Consider the following 18999-nt stretch of genomic DNA (forward strand, 5'->3'; position numbering starts at 1 on the left):
TCATTCAGTCTGTGAAACGTCAGCAAGACAGGTCAACCACCAGAGGGCAGTGTTGTTTTGCACTGAACAGCCCATTCATTTGGTCTATGTGGGGTAATTTATCAAATTTCACTCCAGCGTTAAATTTCCATTTTTCTGGGTCCATTTATAATATTGCTGAATATAATTTTTTTTCATGAATACTTTTGTTGTTTATAAATCCTCTTTTTTTTCCCAATGCAACAAGAGTTCAGTTGATTGATTTGTTTTTATTTTTTGTATTTTTTTATTTTTTTTAAAACAAACTTTGTATTTTTTTTATTGTAATGCGCAAAGTCAGAATAGTTAATCAGATCTGCATTAATTTTTTTAAGGGCCAAAACCATTTGTACTTCAGTGTCAGGTGTCTATGGTTAGAATTCCACTGTTTTCAATCCTTTTTGTGTTGTACCTTCTACCTCATTTTAAATGATATTAGTTCAGAAAAGGGTACGGATAGCTTTCCACACACTCTTCTCTCTCACACTCGCTCTCATTTTTTTTTTCCTGTTCCTTCCTCTGTTGAGGCTTGAACCCTTAATTGCCCTTCACAGTGTGGGAGACAGTGTGAGAGAGCTCCTGGCTGCACACTGCCTGCTGTCTGTCATGTCTTCAGCCCTGGTTACTGTTAAACACTCTGTTGATTAAAGCAGCAATTTGTGGAGGCACGACTGACATGCTCAGACTTGATCTCGCGCAGACACACGACTTGCACACACGTAAATCCCAGTGCTGTCATTACTGTGATAACAGAGAGTGAGGTAATGGCCCTGCCGCCCAGGTTAGTGTGTGCTTAGACACAATGGTCAGACTGCCCATACAGTGTCTTGAGTCATAAAGAGCCACTCTGCCTTCTCTATGAAGTATGTCTTTGTGTATCTAAGAGGCCTCTCTAAATGTTTAGTGGGCACTGTCTCTTTTGACCAGGTTGACTTGCTTAAGTGTCTTTGCAGTGGACAGGAAAAAGCATGATAACTCCCAAGAATATTTTTAGTAGTCAATAAAGCATTAAAGCTTTGCAAAGCTCTCATTCAGATGTTTTATATATTCTGCATGTTTTAAGAGACTTTGTTTTAAGTCAACCAGCAAGAGTGCTCAATCTGCTTTTGTATCTGCCCGAATATAAAGACCAGGATGTTTTTTTTGGTCCCGTGAGCATGTCCTCTAGTTTTAGAAGATGTCTGACCCTCCACTGTTTAAGCCCGATGCTTGGCGTTGGGTAACCCTTAGAGTGGATTCCTGTGCTGTAAAGCATGACGTTGCTTGGTGGATAACCAGCACTTAGGGAAAACACAAGCATGACCTCCCAAGAAGTGGCTGTTATGCTAATAAAAGCAAGTCTGGGCATGCATGCATCAGTGCCCTAGCTGTTGCCACTGCACAAAACACATGGTCACTCTATTAAGGTGCAGTCAGTCTTTATGAAAGAGAGAGACGGCTGTAGTGACAGGACTTGAATTGTTAATAATGGTTGCCATGATATGAAAAACAATGGCTGCGTTTAGTAAAACGTAACAATTAGGGCTGCCAAAGTGATCATATGTGAGATAAATTCAAAATGCTTACTTTTTTTTTTTTTTGACTTCGGAGCCGATAGCCTCGTGGTCAGCACACACATGTAGCGTAATTGCGCTTCGGTCGACAATTGCGCTTTTAAAAAAAATGCATTACATCACATTTTAATAGACACATTAAGCATTCATCTGACTTTATTAATAAACAAAATAGTATGTTTTGAATTGAAGCAGAAACTGTTTCTTACTATAAATAATTTCAGACCCAGCTGTTTTCATCCTGTCGTCATTGTGGTGCGTTTTGTTTTAAGTTTGAAGTGTAAAAAGGCTTTTCTATTTGGCATAAGTTTACAGGAATCATAATGGCTTGATCATGTGCAGTATCATATTATATTCAGTTTTTCAATTTTCTTTTACAGTATATATTGTAATTTGTGTACATGGGTTAAATCAAAAGCATGTTTGTATAGTTTTCAGGCCAGAGGTTTGCCAATGTGTGTTAAGTATAAATATACTACATTGTCTGTTCTGTGTGTACACAATTTACGCAGTATGTTGTTTTTGTAAGTACATTAGTTTTGCCACCCCTTTTGATCCAGTTTTGTGGTTTTTGCCACATCCTGAAGGGATATGCAAAGTTCAACATGAACATGAGTTTGGACAGAATCCTGGCTATTTCCAATGCCTTTTCAAATAGCAGGGAGGAATTTGTGGGCCTGTCTGGCCTTGCCGCCTTTCCTGCGTGAGGTGGCATCATGTTCCCAGGGTTCCTGGAGCTTTTGATGTATTTTGATGTGCTGTCTCGGTTTCCTCTCGGAGAGAACAAACAATCTTATTTTGACCGCACTCACCTCCTAAATTCTTAAACCATTTAAACATCAGCAAGCTTTTCAATCTGGCCTGGTTTCAGCACCATTATGCATTGAGATCAGAGGATCTCAAATTAATATGATAACAACTGATCGATTTACGACTGAAGTGATTTTTTTTATTTATCATCTTGCAAGCTGAATCAAACTCAAAAAAAAAAAAAGGTTCTTTATTGTCATGTATGTTTCCATGAATAACCCTTAACATTAACCCTTAACCTTTCCATTGCACAAAAGGTTCTTTATCAGTGGAAAAAGTTTCTTTAGATTGTTAGAATCTTTTAAGAACTGTTTACTGAAAGGTTTTTGGGTAATCTCAAAAAACACCTTTTCGAACCTTGGGCAAAAAAAAAATCCAAAGATTTCCAAAAGTTTAATACTCTCTCAGTTGGTTCTTGCTAAAGTTCCATCCACTTTGAAGTATCACTTTCTGACCAGCAGTTTTGACAAGCGTCTCTTAGATGTTTGACTTCTGGAGTGCTTCTTGAGATTTTTACAAATCAGTGAAGCCCATTACGAAGCACTCTGAGCGTTGTGCTTCAGTTCACTTTGATGACGCTTTGCTAGATCCAATCTTAGACTGCATTGAGTTCACAAAATTGGACCTTTTATGCCATTGATATATTCCTGGATTGTGATTTTTAGAAGGTGGAAAAGTGGGGTTTTTTTTGGGTACATGTCTCCAAGCCACATCTATCCCACGTCGCCCACCTTACAAGACCCAACAGGAAAAGATTCCAGAATCCAGTAGCGGGCGGGAGGGGGTTAGGAAGCAGGGGGATTTCAAGCTCCATGCTCTTTAAATCACCTATGAGCTGTTGTTACACGCTCCCTGTCTTGCTCCCTGTTTGCCTTCTTTTTTTCCCCTTTTTATTTTTTTTTAGATGGATTGGAAAAACTGACAGCCCCCTTCATAAAGCGAGAGATGTATTGATGGGCTCATGGAACCTGGGGCTGGGCCAGGGGTTTAGTCCGGCTCACACGAGGCCATGAGGGGCTATTACTCCCACAGGTGCAGGGAGCTGAGCTGCTGACCCTGGCCTCACCTGTCTGCCTGTTTGAAGATGAGGAGCTGGGGGAGGACAGGGGCACTTCCCTTAACAAAGAGAAAAAATTTAGCCCCTGGGGCAAAGTCTGGTTAAGAGCGATTTGCCCTTACTTGCAGGCAGGCATGCAGGCAGAGAGCTGCTCTGGTTTCACACTTGGGGATTGAGCATGTGTGAGTGAGAGAGTGGGAATGCGTGGGATTAGATGTGCAAGATGGCTGCATTCAGGCTTGTTACTCTGGCTGCCGCCTGTGGGTGATGTGTCGTGTACGCGCGCAGTGCCAAGGCAGCTGTATGGCACTGTGCCTTTCGCTGGAGCTCTGCCCACATCGCTAATATGCAACTGCAGGCACGTCAGGCGACGGCTTTATGAGTCTTTGATTTACCTAATAGACTCAATTCAATTACAGCAATCCAGGGCGTGCGGGGCTCCCTCTCTTGTTAGCCCGTATGACAGCCGTAGACTTGGCTCTTAGTTGCGGTTTATTTTTTTTTTGAGTGGTGGAAAATTGATGTGTAAACAGCCAGAGTAATTATTTTTTAAGTACTTTTTAGGCTTTTTAAGGGCCTTCAAAATTATTCTTTTGAGACATGGCAACTGAAGTGTGGATTGACATTACTCTCACTTTTTATGGGGCGATAGGATTATTGTAAAGAGGAGGGAGGAGGGGAGAGCAGGACAAAAATAGTCTGGGCTCAAACTTTCAACCCTGCAGCAATACTACAAGTCTACAGGCATGTGAAAGTAAACACGGTTGAAGTTATTTTGTATTACATTTTTGGAATCCATTACTTTTCTGTTTTTGTTTTTGGTATCCATTACTTAATTAGTACATCATTTTATTATTATTGTCAATCCAGCCCTAATTGGAGGTTACATCTTCTCCACAGTTTCACCTCCTGCAAGGATTATACAGAAGTTAAACCAGATCAGTGTTATGCAGGTCCTTAAGAACCGCTGTTATGTTCAGTCTCCCCCTCATCACCTTTGCATCATTTTGTCTCTCTCTTGAAAGGATGACATGGAAACCAGTTTAAGTGCTCAATGAAAACCTCTTCTCTGTTTCCTCCTAGCGTTGTGATGTACTGTTGCTGCCCCTGAGCTCTGTATACACAGGGTTTAACTGTGTTTGCATGAGGCGTTAGGTCACCACAGAAGCTGGTGTACCACCTCTTTACAGTGTCTTTCGCTCTCACTCTCTTTGCCCTCTATCTAATCATTCCCTTGACTGTATGTTCTTGCCTTTTATTGGATTATCTAGGAGCTGGGAATATGAAACATATTGCACATATGGTGCAACTCAGGTGTAACTCAGGTGTGAACTGTTAATCCTGTGAGTGTTATCATCTGTTCGTGATGTTGTCCTGCTAGCTAGATTATAGAGCTTTTCATCAAAAAGCTAAACTAAAGAAATAATCATCTATGAATGTTGAGAATTTTAAGAACCAGTGTTATTTTAGTGTCATTGATATACACAGATCTTGTTAATATTTTGAATTTAATTTAATTTTTATATTTTCTGTTTTCATTTTAATTTGAACGTTTTAGAACGTTTTAAAAAACTAATAAACAAAAAGTTTATTAGTTTTTTACCCTTTTTAAATGTCAAAAAATGTCTATATAGTTTTTATTAGTTTTAGTTTTAGTTTATTATTTTAGTACTTCAACTTAGACTTAACAAAAATGAGAAATGTTGCCTTTGCAACTAGCTAAAGTTTATATATATATATATATATATATATATATATATATATATATATATATATATATATATAATATTATTATTATTTTATTTCCAGTAATGATTTTTTTTTAATGGTTTAAGTTTTAGTTAACAATAATAACCCTGTTAAGGATGTGAAAATAGGCAATTGTTTGGTCCCCATTAACCTGGTGAATTTATATATTTTTTTGACAATTTTTTTACTTATTTTTTTTAGGCGTTTAAAGGGGCCATGAATTGAGAAATCGGATTTTCCTTGATCTTTTGACATAGAAGAGGTCATTGTATTCTAAAAAATATCCTGTACATTTCAGAAATCAAAACTTCCTTGTTAGTCCAAAAACAGCTTTTATTTAAACCAAGCTCAGAAAATTATTCATTTCAGATTTTGTTACATTATGTCAGAATGCAATGAAAGACCGCCTCTGCACCATTGCCTCTTTAGCCCCGCCCACCGATTCACGTATGTCATGTAGTAGTAAATATGAAATGGATGCAAACACATTACTCCAGCAACATAATGATACAGATGCCCCTGAGGATTACAAGACGTTTTGAAATGCCAAGTTGTGAAAAAATTAATTTGCAATCCATGCCCCCCCAAACGAGTTGCTTTGCCCCCCTACTTCCCTCCCATCTCCACTGAACGCGAGTGAATTAGCCCCCCTTAAAATTATATCCGCCATATCCGAGACTTACAGAGCATATACGCATAAATGTTTCAAATTGTTGGCAAATGTTTCAACTGTGTAACGAGATATTTTTCAACATCAAAATATTTTAATATGCAAAACTGTTACCCAATCATAGCAGTGGGTGTTTACACCTATCAAAGCAGAGTTCTTGGAAGACAGGGTCAAAAACAGGATAGAAAATACTAAATAGCAGGTCATGACGCCTTAATTTTTTAAATATTCAATTTATATTTATTAAATTTCACAATTCGTTACATATTGTATTTTAATATAATATTAAATAAATAAATTTCAGTTTTTTTAAAGTAAAATAATTGTCATACAGCTATAAGTAACTCCATATAGGACACTTGATGTTCTTTTCCAAGCCGGATTGGACATGTGGTGGTCTCTTCAACTGGAAACCATTGAGTCATTCTTGCTGTTGTGTTTTTATTGATTTATGCAAATTATTGTTCGGTTCGGTCCAGAAACTGATTCAACCAATGAACCGCACGTCACACATCAATTTCTGGAGAACTATATGCATTTGCCTTTCATCTGTGGCCAGCTTCTATGTTTTTCCTCCTCTCACTCCCGCCTCTTCTTTCTCACACGCTCCCACCATATTCCCTGCACCCCGTCGCTCTGATGTGAAAAGCATATTTTTGGCCTGCCCCTCTAGTGACAGAAAGACGATTATGCCTTTCTTTCAGGCTGAGAGGAAACCGCTCCCATCTCTAAAACAGCTGGAGCGAGCCCCCCTTCCCCCCGAAGCTGGCTTGTAGCCCCAGTCTTCCCATGCAAGCCGATAATGGGCCGCCCTCTCCCACCAACGTATCCCCGTCACTCCACCCAAGTGCTCTCAGAGGTCCTGCTCTCCACATATAAATCTCTCAACACTCGTCATCCCAGTGAAGGAAGTATTTTCCCACTTCTCTCTTTTACCGTCACCCTACCTCTGAACCTGGGGAAGCGGAAGTTAAATGAGTGGGAAATGGGCCGACGATCTTGCATTTCCATTTCACCATTCGTCCCATCTCAAAAAGGACCTCTGGGGTTGGCAGGATCAAGTCCCGTTGTCAGTCGGTCTCCTGCAAGGCTGTTCTCAAAGCCTCTGCACACCACACTATACATCTATCTGTCAGATAGTATGTTATGAGGTAATAGGAAAACCATACATTTCCTTCCTCACTGAGGAAAAACAGAGCACTTGTTTCAATGCCTCACCTTCTGGACCAGTCACGATGACACTGCATGACATAGTGCTGCTCCTTTATCATGTCTGTTCTCAATGAATAGTTAAAAGAACGGATTTACTGAAGCTATAATTTTAGTCCCCGGCATCACTTTAATATATTCTGCAAACCGCGGCAACAAAGTGTGTTTTTCTCTTTTAAATCCAGTGTCCTCATATTTAACCCTTAACCTAGAGCACAACATCCATCAGAAAATATGTTGTCCAACCTAATGATCCATTAAATCAGGACCTGATGAAAGGCCTCTAGATTTCTGCACACACATTAGCCAGTTAATATGACTGTAATATTCAGACAGATCGGGTTCCACGTAAGTGGAGTTAAAGAGATAGTTCTTTAACTAACTTTAAAGAGATAGTTCTATCCCCCCCCCCCCCCCCCCCCCCCGTATGACTTTCTTTCTTCTTTGGAACACAAAATTTTATATTTTGATTGTTTTTGGCTTTATAATGAAAGTCACTGGGGTCCAAAACAACATTGGTCTAAACTGCATGGACAAAAAACACAGACATTTTATAGAATGTCTTCTTTTGTGTTCCAAAGAAGAAAAGTGAACTATCCCTTTTAGATGCCCATCAGTGGTGCAAGGAATTAGGGGTGGGATGGAAACGCACTGTGACCACCTGCAGTTGTGAGTGCAGGGTCAAAGTTGGATCTTTATGCTGACTGACATGCAGTTATGAGATTGTTCTTTCCAGCGAGGATAACTTTTGGTCTCAAATACTCGTAGAGGGACGGCCATCTATTGTCCGGTTGACTGTTTTCTGGCTGTTCCACGTCTTGACTTGCCCCTGTCTTACCTGTGCCAAAGCCCTGTAATTAAATGCTTATTGGAGGCCAGGCTGGAGGGAGGCTGTGAAAGGTAGGTGAGGTGTTCAGCATACACCTGGGTTGACACAAGGTTTTCTGCACAGCCCTTATTAGTCTCTCACACAGCCTAAGGGAAAGTGAAGTCAAAACTCCCATTAGATGCACCATCAGATGTTGTTCAAAGTTACTGACTGTTGGGTGTGTTGAAATTAATGCTACAAAAGTTCTTTGTGGTCTGTAGTGGTTAGTTTCCTTAAGTCATGCAACAACATCAACAATACATTTTACTTCAATATAGGGATTGGGAATGATGATTTCTTTTTATTTTTTATGTTATGTTATGGACAATCATTTATTTTTTTGGTTTGGAATGACTAGGTGTGTAAATGATGACGGAATTTTCATTTTTGGGAGAACTATCCTTTAATATATCCAATATCAACCAATTCGGATGAAATGATATATACATTTATCTTGCATGTAATGTGATATATTTTCCATTGTAGTCACAGTATCACATTGTGATAATTAGCACAGCTCTATAGTATATGGCCTAAAATGTCATTCTAATAAGTGGTTCTAAAGGTACTGTAGAAAGACCATAAAGAGGGCTTTTTCATATTTGGACAGAAGGAATACATGTAAGATTTGTTTGTCAAGAATGTAATATTTAGCCAGTCATGTCAATGAAAGTTCTGGGAAATCAGCCTACTAGTGACTTATTAGTTGTCTCTTCACTTTATGCTGTGATGGGGAAAGCGTTTTAACTTCAAGAAATTACGCACTTCATCTAACTGGCTGTTAGATTTCACACACTCAAATAAGCCAGTTATCTGAGGTAAGCTGAAAGCTACCCTCATGTTGAACCCTGAGGTTCTCCACAGCAGAGCTCCGGCAGCAGTTCCTCTCCTCCTTGTGACCATATGTTTTAGAGACAACTTGGAGAGCTGATTTGTGGGACTGCTGTTTTCCATGGTGTTGTGACGCTCCAAAATTAACATTCTGTCATCATTTACTCCCCTACACACACCCAAAGTTGTTTTTAACCCTATTGACTTTCATTGCATGTACAAAAAAAAAAAAAAAGGTTCTTCAAAATATATTATTTTGTGTTCTGCAAAGGAAAGTCAGTCATGCAGGTTTGGAACAGTATTTTAGGGTGATCTATCAATTTAAGGACCTCTCTCGTTTTCTGTTTGCGGCTTGAGAAGCTTTTTTTCTTGTCACACAGGTTCACACGTGATGTGACATTGATTTTCCGTAGACCGTCTTCAGCAGTTTTGTTTCCGGGAAGGCATGGTGGGAAACGTGAGCTGCTGAAAAGGCTGTTGCCACATTTTAATTTCTTTGCCATTTTCCCCATTAATGGTCGTGCTACTTGATGGCAAATACCGAAGGCCACCATTTATATCAAAAGGGATTGAGTTTCTCTTCAGCTCCATCTCATTGGCGGTATCCCGTGCCCTGACTCTCGCTTTTTTCCTTGTCCTTCTGTTCTCCACGGCCACACTGTTTCACAGTCTAATTACAGGTCAATTAAGGGCTTTCTCCAGCCTTCTGCCGCTCCGGCCCAGGAGGCTTAGAGGCCCGCAAGAGTGGGAGTGAAAGAGATATCATTTCATGTGGAGATCAGGCGAGAGCCCCCTTTCAAAGAAGGGATTGAGGAGGAATCCTGAAAGAGAGAAAGCCACCACACACCTCCTAAAAAAGGAGGCTGCTGGGACAGGGGCCAAAGGATTATGGGAATATTCATGACCAGATAAAGAGAGAAGACCTATGAATGGATGTGTCCAAAAGCTCATCTCTTAGGTAAACAGGGGTCTAAATGGAGTTTGGACCTGTTCTCGGACTCACAGAAGCAGGGGAAGGAGCAGTTCTCTCTCCTGCTTCAAATTTCCGAGGCACTGAAAAGACCGGTCTTGTTTTGGCCTTTTCTTAGCCGTCATTCTGCGTTCCTCCGTGTGGAACAAACAGATGGTGACCAGAAATAAATATCTGTTTCTCACAGTCTTTTCAGACACTTTAAGCCCATATACACACAAGTTCACATCATCCTTAGCTGTTCATTCTTCTTTAAAACTTCATTGGCTGTAAACGTACACGTTTTCGATTTGACAGTTTCCATGGACTTGCGCTTTCCCCCTCGCACCACGTCCTCTCGATTCATTCCATGCCCAGTCTTTTAGAGTCTCGGTGTATTATAAACGAAACAAGCCACAAATAAACAAAAACTTTTAGTATTCAACATCGTATAAATACTAGGGATGCACAAAATATCGGGCCAATATATTGAGCCGTTTATCTGGGTTGTAACAATTTTTTTATCTCTATTAGCAGATTTTGTATATCTATCTGCCAATATCTGGATATTTAATTGTTACCACTTATTTCAAGATTTAGATTACTTTTTCCTTTAAGCCCTGTAAGAGTAATCTTTGCTGTAATCTCTTGAGTAGCGCTGTCCCTTTAAGAGCACATGTTGCTTGGAGATGCTGTGCATATTTGTAAATAATGTTTTTTAAAAATAATGATCTGTACTTTTTTATAATGAAATGCCTAAGTTCATTTGTAGTATGCAAACTATTTATTTGTTTTTGTTTTTTTATTGTATTTTTTTTTTTTTATAATATTTTTACATTTGTAATCCATCCATAACATGAAAACAATTATCCGATTTTTGGTAAATATCTGTGCATCCATAATAAATGCACAGATCTCTATTTTCCAGTGTCATGCAGTTAGATCAGGTATCATCAAAACTGTTCAGATTGAATACATTTTATGACAAAAATCTTTTCCTGCTGCTGTCCTGAAAAGAACATGGGTGGCTTGAGTTTCATCTCCACACCTGCCGTGTCACCAGGCCGGCCCTCTCCAAAACTTAATGCATGCTATATTTTCTAACCTTCACCATTAGTCTTTATGTCCCTAGGCACAAAAAAAGTCTAAGTCTTGAGATTGCGTATACGTGTTCAGAAGGTGCTGAAGGGTCATGTTTCCATGCTTCAGGATATTTGTGAAAGTTTGTGTGTTTATACGTGTGAGCACGTGTGCGGTTTTGTGTGAATCATAGTATTGAATTTCAGACCTTAGAGATGTCAGATGTCCACAAAGGATGTCTTATTTCTTTCATCCTACACCTCTGAGGAGAATGGGGAATCCCCACACCACAAATACACCTAAAACGGCTGCACGAGCCTCGGATGACAGTATTTCGTTACGGCCACAAACTTGTAGCCCAGTGTCCACTTTAAAAGCCCAGTTAACCTGATGTCATATGAGACCATAAATTGTTTGTTCACACACTATTAGGCAACTCAATGGTCTAGCATAAATATATAACATGCATAACAGCTCTGCTCTAAAGCCTACTGAGCTGCCTCGCTGCCAACTGGTCATTAAACCTCATAAATGACTGATTTGGAAGTCACTTATGAGGTTTTCAACTCTTGAGTTCAATGTATGTGACGCAAGATTTAACAAGCATTAAAGGTTAAACTTTATTTGGTAACACTTAATTTTAAGGTGACGTAGTTACTACATGTACTTACTATAGCAATAACAGTAAATTAAGCATAATTACAAGTAACTAACCCTAAACCAAACCCTAACCGTAAATCTATAGCAAGTACATGTTGTTAATTCATATTAATCAATATATATTTGAGTAAGTATACAATGTAACTACGTCACCTTAAAATAGTGTAACCCTTTATTTTAAGGTGTCCTTGTTAGAGTGTAATTATACATTTAAGTACTGCGCAATATTAAATAACAACATAGGGTTAGGATTAGAGATGAAACAGTATTAAGATTTCATATCACGATTATAGTGACCAGAATTATCACGATTATCAATATCACGTTTTTGTTAAAATGAGATGAAAATGTTCAAAAAGAACTAATACACGCACTGAAAACATTTCATTTTAAACAAAGTTTATTATTTGAAAATAAATAAACAACAAATAAAATTATTAACTCTATGCACTTCTTTTAAGCATAAACATTAAAGCTGCAGTATGTACCGTTTTTGTGTTCAAAATAAATCAAATGTATATAATGAGCGAGTACATCATGAATCCATTTTCCAAACCGTGTTTTTGTCTTATCTTGAATCACTATGGTACACCTATAATAAGTGTTTATATTCTGATATAACCTCAAGAAATGTAAAGGTCACATTTTACCTAACAAAAAAAAAAAAAAGTAATAGTAACAAAAGTAATATTTTGTATATAGAAAATGGAGCCCTACATTTTTTTTTTCCATTGTGCTATTTTCCCCCCCAGGACAATTAATGTGGATTTTACCACCCACTTTCCATCACTGTAATATGTATGTATATAATACATATATTTGTGTTCTTTTAACTTTGGGCTAAATTGTGAGCCCTTTTCACCTCTTTGTGAGATTTACCCATGCAGGAACCAAAATTCTAAATGAGAATGAAATTGAGTTTCATATTTTAAAGGACATTATCTTGCATCATCTTGCTTACCTTTGCCCTTCTCTTTCGCATTAAAAGTTGTCACCTATTCCCACTCCTCCTCCATGACTCCCTGAAGGGGACATGCTTTGAAGTAGCATGTGGAGGTGAGGAGGTGCAATAGAACACCACCTCTTCATCATCTGCTCCTCAACCGCACGCACCTTTGAGTGCTGAACTGTCAGTGGTCACCATCTGCTGTTTGGGCGACAGAGAATATACCCACAGTGGCACTTGACACGACTTGATACTTTATCTGCAAGAAAACCTGCAAAACATTCTTATGCATACGAGTCCACTTGAAAGTGCGTCTCTGCAATGATGTGGCCAGGTTAGGGTTTTTCCCAGAAGAAGCTTGAACTTGAGAAGATGAGTCAATTTCATTCAGTTCAGCGCAGGGGAGATGGAATGGTAAATCCATGCCATTGAAATGGCATCAATATTACTATGTGGTTTGCTCACATTTGCATTTCTCTTTTTCAGAAAAAGTACGTGAAATTCAGGAGAAACTTGAAGCCTTCATTGAAGCTCTTCACAAAGAGAAATAGAGAAGTAGGTGGTTTTTAATTTCTACTGCATGGATAAATAAAACAGTAGAGCGAACGTGATAGAAATGGTCTATGATGGCATTTATGATTAATAATTGAATTATAATTTATACTTTAATTAGTGTAAATATTATTAAAAATATAATGTAATCAATTTTTGTAGTCTATTTTATCATTTTAATATAAAAAAATAAATAAAATGAGTGCTGCCAAAGTAACGAGAAATGCACTAAAAACAAGATATGAACTATGCCTTCTGAATTGTATGTAAAACCCCCCAAAATTAAATCCTGTCATCCCATACTCATCCTCTTGTTGTTTCAAACCTGTATGCATTTATTTCTTCTGCTGAACACAAAAGATGATATTTTAAAGAATATGGGTAACCAAACAGTTGATGGACCCCATTGACTTCCATAGAATGGGAAAAAATACTTTGGAAGTCAATGGGGTCCATCAACTGTTTAGTTTCTGACATTCTTCGAAATATCTTCTTTTGTGTTCAGCAGAAGAAAGAAATTCATACAGGTTTGGAACAACTTGAGGATGAGTTTTGGGTGAACTTTTCTTTTTCATTCACTTTTCATCTCTTCAATGCTTACTCATCTTATTGTATTAAGTAATGAAGTATTTTAATTCGGCTCTTTTTATTTACTGCAGGAGATGCAATTATGCAACATATGTTAGTAATTCATTCAAAATGTTAAGTAAAACAATGGATAATTAAAAAACACATGGTGTTAAATAGTGTTCACTGTAGTATTAAAGTTTATCATCATTATTATTATTATTTAAAATGTATTTATGCTTTTTGCTGGATTTCATGATTTGAGAACTAAATCTTAATATTTTGTCTTCTTTCAGGATCATCTTGTTTCTGGACAGTCATGCCCTTACAGAAGAAAATGCACTGATTAAATCAACAACATCTTTTTTCTTTTTGCCCTTAATCAACAACTTTCTTCCCAGCTTCTTGTCTTCTCTGTTTTTTAACGTATCTCCTCACACGCACACGCGTATACACACACACACACACACACACACACACACACACACCCTTGGCAACAGTGAAAGTAAGTGAAGTGAGCTGGAGTCCCTTTACATTTGCTGCATATTTATTCACTGTTGGAGAAAAAGCACTTACTTGACTAGAGAATGATACACGTCAGTGTCATGCTTTTTTCTTTCTTCCTCCAGTGCTTAAAAGCCACCAATGTGTTCACCAGACATGTTCTCAGAGAAAACCAGTCAGCACATACATCATCTCCCATCCCTCCTTCCCAATAAATGACTTTGTCCGGGACTCTCTTTCCCCTGACTTTCTTTATTATTTAAGGGGATGTTTATGGATAATCCAAATGGTAAAATGCATCTGTTATTGATTGGCCTTGCTATGAATAGAGAAAATATTCAAAAATGTCTTATCACTAACGGTTGCCTTTGTTCATCTTTTGGAGCTGTGGTTTTACAATATTTTGACATATTCACAGTTAGGGAGGTCACAGTTAAAATGATACGTCTTAACATCTTACCAATCGACCACCATTGAAATCCCTTGTTATTATTTTGTAGAATCTGATATTAATAGTACAGTAGATCTCATCTGCACCTTGTTATTACCAGTTGTTTGTAGTCACACTTAGCTTAGTGTAAAGTTTATTCAAGAAACGCTATGAGACTTGATCTTGAAGAGACAAAACATGAAGACATTACAAAACCAGATTACATAATTTGCTCACACAGATGGATGAAAATGCAATGGCATATCCGGTCCGTTACTTCGGCCCTACACACCATTTCCTCTCACTTTGTTTTTCTGTCTTTTTCTATAATGTACTTTGAGAGATTCAAATGGTTCTGATTTTCATCAGTCATCTTCAGCTATAGTGCACTTTTATTCTTTGCTTGCACATTGTCTCTCTCCCTGGAATTTGTGTGGTCTGATTGGATTTTATATAAAATCCACTTTAATGTCCTGATAATTTTTAGTGTAAGGGACACCACACAATTGTTCCTGGTTGCTCAAAAATGTAAATTGGTACATATATATGTACTTGTAAAGTATCCTTAGAGTAGGTTCATTGAAATCATGGATCTGTTGTCACAATGGAAAAATATATGAGTGCGGTGCTTGTAACAGAAAATCTGTCGGTTGATTTGAGAATGTTTCCACGTTTTTGTTGTAGATTGTAATGTTTGCATGTTGTACCCCAACAGATGTGCTTTATTTATTAAATTGGTGTTTAAAGAAAAGTAATAATAAAAGTGGCTTTAAAAGTATGTTAAACAGATCTCCAATTTAAGATGATATAGGATGGGCGTTATCCAACATGTTCCGAAATTTCCAGCTTTATGAGAATTTTGCTTGCTGTTAAACTTTTTGTCAGGCATCACAGTGTATGTTTTAAATTATAACACATTTATTGCACTTTGGAAAATATTTATTGAGAGATCCACAGTTTGGCCGTATCCTTGACTCATCTTTCTCTCTGTCCAGTAGTTTTAATGTTTAAATACACTGTATAACCAGGATAAATGCCAAATGTCTCACTCATTCCAATGCTGTAATTAAGAAAAAGACAAGATCAAAAGTACTTAGCTGTTCTCAACTGGTGGGCCGCCCAACCTGCAATTTCAGCATTCCTGCTGCTCAAAAATTAGCACATGGTGCAAGCTATGGCAATGTTGTGGGTTCGATTCCCAGGGAATGCATTAACAGATCAAGAGCCAGATTTACTAACAGCTTGCGCCAGCGCAAACCCTCTTTTGGTGTTTAAAAACTACTGACAGGATTTACTAAAGACACGCAGGGCAAAATTAGCGCTGAAAAGGCGTGGACTGAGTTGTTTATGCGGCTGACCTTATTGCATATACATTTGTAGGAGTTTCCCTTTCAGAGGCTAAATTTATGGGAGGAGAGTATTTAAATGAATCACGCAACGCGATTTACTAATGTTTGCGCTAGTCAATTTACTGGTATTTGCGCCATTATTTAACACCCCAAAAAAGCATGTCTTAACCCATTTTGCGACATGGCTGCAACTGTTGCTGCTAGGAGGAGACACCGTAGAGAACAGTGCGCGTGGTTCTGGGAGAAAATATTTTCCACTCATTAATTTCTTTGGAATGCCAGAGGAAGACGTTATCGTTATCGTTAAACATCGTTTGCCAAGCCATGTTATTTTAAATTTACTGCAGTAAATAAAAGATGTCTTGGAACCCTCAACTACAGGGAGTCACGCAATACCTGGTGCTTCTTGCAACCCTTTACTGGCTCTTTTCAACGTACTGTTCTTTAGCTGGGATCTACAATCCGCATTTTCACCTGCGTTATCAGTGGTCTCAACGCAAATTTTTACGCTGCTCTTGGTAGATTGCGTTGGTCATTATGTAAATGATTTGACTGTGTCTGGGTTCTTTCATTGCGCGTCAGCAGTAGATCACGTGCAAAACTTGCCCCTCCCATTGGCGCATTTGTGGAATCGCGCCTTCACGCTAATTTTGCCCCATTTAGTAAATCTGGCCCCAAATGTATACCATGAATGCAACTATCAGTTGCTTTGTACAATGTGAAAACATACATGTAGCCTACACAATAAGTGCATTGAATTAAATAATTAATTTAAAAGTTAGTACATAGTAGTTTAAGACAGAATTTTCATTCGATCGCTTAATGTCTGATGTAAAATTACCAGTTGAGCTCCACTGCCCTAGATTAGTTTACAAAAAAACAAAACTGCAGTGGTATTTGAATTTTCTGTTTACTGATATTTAAATAAAGACCAATTTTAGATGCCGTATGCATTCAAGTTCTTGTATGTCAATGTACATTTCCTGCAACTGATGAATCTGGAAGATGATGCATGTTAGGTATGAGTGGCCCTTGCTCTGAGGTATGACTCTGTTCTCTGTGGCCTGTGCTCATCAGTGCAGGGTTGTCAGAGCTGGACCTCTGGGCTATGTGTGGAAGCGTGGGGCCCTTGAGCTCTCGGCTCCAGCCCACACTGATGAATAACACAGTGGGCAAGAGGTCTTTAACTCCTGGGCATCCTCTCCCATTTCACAAGGCCTTGATTGTTACTGGCATCGTTACCTCGCCGGAGGGGTGCGGAGGGAATTGCGGGGTGTCTGTTTTTTAGAGAGCGCTCCATTTCTTTTCCAGCACCTGAGGGGTCGCACGCATACATATGCTCCGGCCTCTCTCACGTCTCGGAGAATGGTTATATTCCCCCGTTTGTTAAAAAGGATAGTCTGAGAAGGAGGAGTGTTTGGAGGGGAAAAAAAGAGAAAGACTTTAACCTAATGACTCTGTAGCGTTTCAATAGGGGCGAAGGAGAAGTCAACCTCCAGCGAAATGCCTTTGTGCTATCAGATAACTGGCTTCTGAAGACGGGGGAGGACACACTATATGGCCATTAGCATCTCCAAAGGCCGTCACGTTGACTAATAGCCAGGGCCACAACGCCACAGTGGCTCAGTTTGTGTTTTTCTCCATTATGTGAGTGACACAAAGGAGCTGAAGACTGGTAAAGACCTGTCAAATGTGCCACCACTGCCGATGCTCACAAAGCTTTATTTTTCCCTCAAAAGACACTGACTTGTTCTGTCTATGCCCCTTCTGTCATCGCCCCCCTGTCTACCTCACCGCCCGCCCTTTTTGGGGAGGGTGGCCACGCAGAGTCACTTTGTGAATAAAGCTTGGGAAAAGGAAATAAATTCAGCAGTTCAGCTTTTGGGCTGTTTTGGCCATGTAACCATTTGTTCACAGGCTTGTCTTTTGGGATGGGCCAGCCCCTCTGGGCTTTGTGCTGTCCCAGTCCTATACAGATCACAGTTGATAAAGGGCTGCAAGACAGGGTGGGATTTTAATTTTTTTTTTACTGCACTAATATGGCTGAAATCCAGTGACAATTAGAGTGAAGCCGTTTGTGGTGTCCGTATTGTTGTACTCTTAACGCCTTTTGGTTTTTTTGACTTTTAATTGTTTGATTAGGAATCATTTTCTCTAAAAACAAAAATGAATCTAAAAATGTCACAATCTTTACTGTTCTTATGGTGTTGATACGAAACACTTTACCTTATGATCTGTTCTGTGGAAATACGACTCCAGACAAACAAACAAAAAGTCCCTAAAATGGAACATTTTCATGCCAAATGACTTTAGTAGTTGACAAATTACAGAATCGCTTGATAAAGATGATTGTTCAGAGGCGCTTCAGTTCATTCAATGCTTCTTAGCAAATGAGATCCAATTGTAAGTTGAATTTGCTGTTAAAAGCTAAACAATAACCAACATTTTTTTTTTTGTCAAATATTTCAATGTTTTTTAGAAAACCATTTAATAATTTATTACGATAACAAATCTATTTTGTGAATCTGAATGTTTAATTACACATTGTCAAATGAACAGTGAACAGACTGATCTCGCAAACGTAAAATGTACATCACAGTTCCTTCCTGGTTCATTTCAGATCATTTCAAGACATAAATGGCTCCCGTTTAAGTAATGGATTAGAACAACTCAATGAGTGAGTGAGTCTGATTCAAACAGCTATCTGTTTAAAGCTTTTATGAATCATTTTTATTGAGGTGCAAACGAGCAATTTGTTTGTCAATCAGACATCATGACTTGCATTGCATTTATGGTTGCTGTACAGAAAACACTGGTGCACACTCAAATCTCATATGGAAACAGATTGATTTTTAATTGCAGCAATTTAAAAATTTTGTCTTGAATTTACAGCCATGCAAAGTAAAATTAGCGATTATCGCCCCCTCAACCTTTTGAGAACACTAGTTTTATTACTGTAAATGTGCTGAACAGCTTTAGTGTTTATCCTAAATTCATGGGTTTGTAAATCTCACAATAAGATATCTTGATCGCTGAGTCGACACCCCTTCATCACCGAGTGTCATCATGCCTGAGAAAAGCAACAGGCTTCATTCACCCTTTACTGTCCCCTGGGCTCTTTGCTTTATATTGAGGAGAGAAACCACTGCACAATTGGCTATTGTGTGCATTATGTTTGAGGCATCTTCCCATTGCTG

At 38.5% G+C, this 18999-nt stretch overlaps 1 protein-coding gene across 4 annotated transcripts in view; it reads left to right on the top strand.

Annotated features, from left to right (window-relative positions):
- The window catches only part of opa1 (OPA1 mitochondrial dynamin like GTPase), a 34870-nt gene extending 19639 nt beyond the window's left edge, over positions 1–15231 (top strand). For all 4 annotated transcript variants that reach the window (XM_084128561.1, XM_084128562.1, XM_084128563.1 and 1 more), the window contains 2 exons: positions 12887–12955; positions 13816–15231. In XM_084128561.1, the coding sequence (XP_083984687.1) occupies positions 12887–12951 (65 nt within the window). In that variant the 3' untranslated portion in view covers positions 12952–12955; positions 13816–15231. The remainder of the gene's footprint in view (positions 1–12886; positions 12956–13815) is intronic.
- The last annotated feature ends 3768 nt before the right edge of the window (positions 15232–18999 follow it).

Source organism: Abramis brama, assembly GCF_963993115.1.
Source record: "Abramis brama genome assembly, chromosome: 11".
Lineage (NCBI taxonomy): Eukaryota > Metazoa > Chordata > Actinopteri > Cypriniformes > Leuciscidae > Abramis > Abramis brama.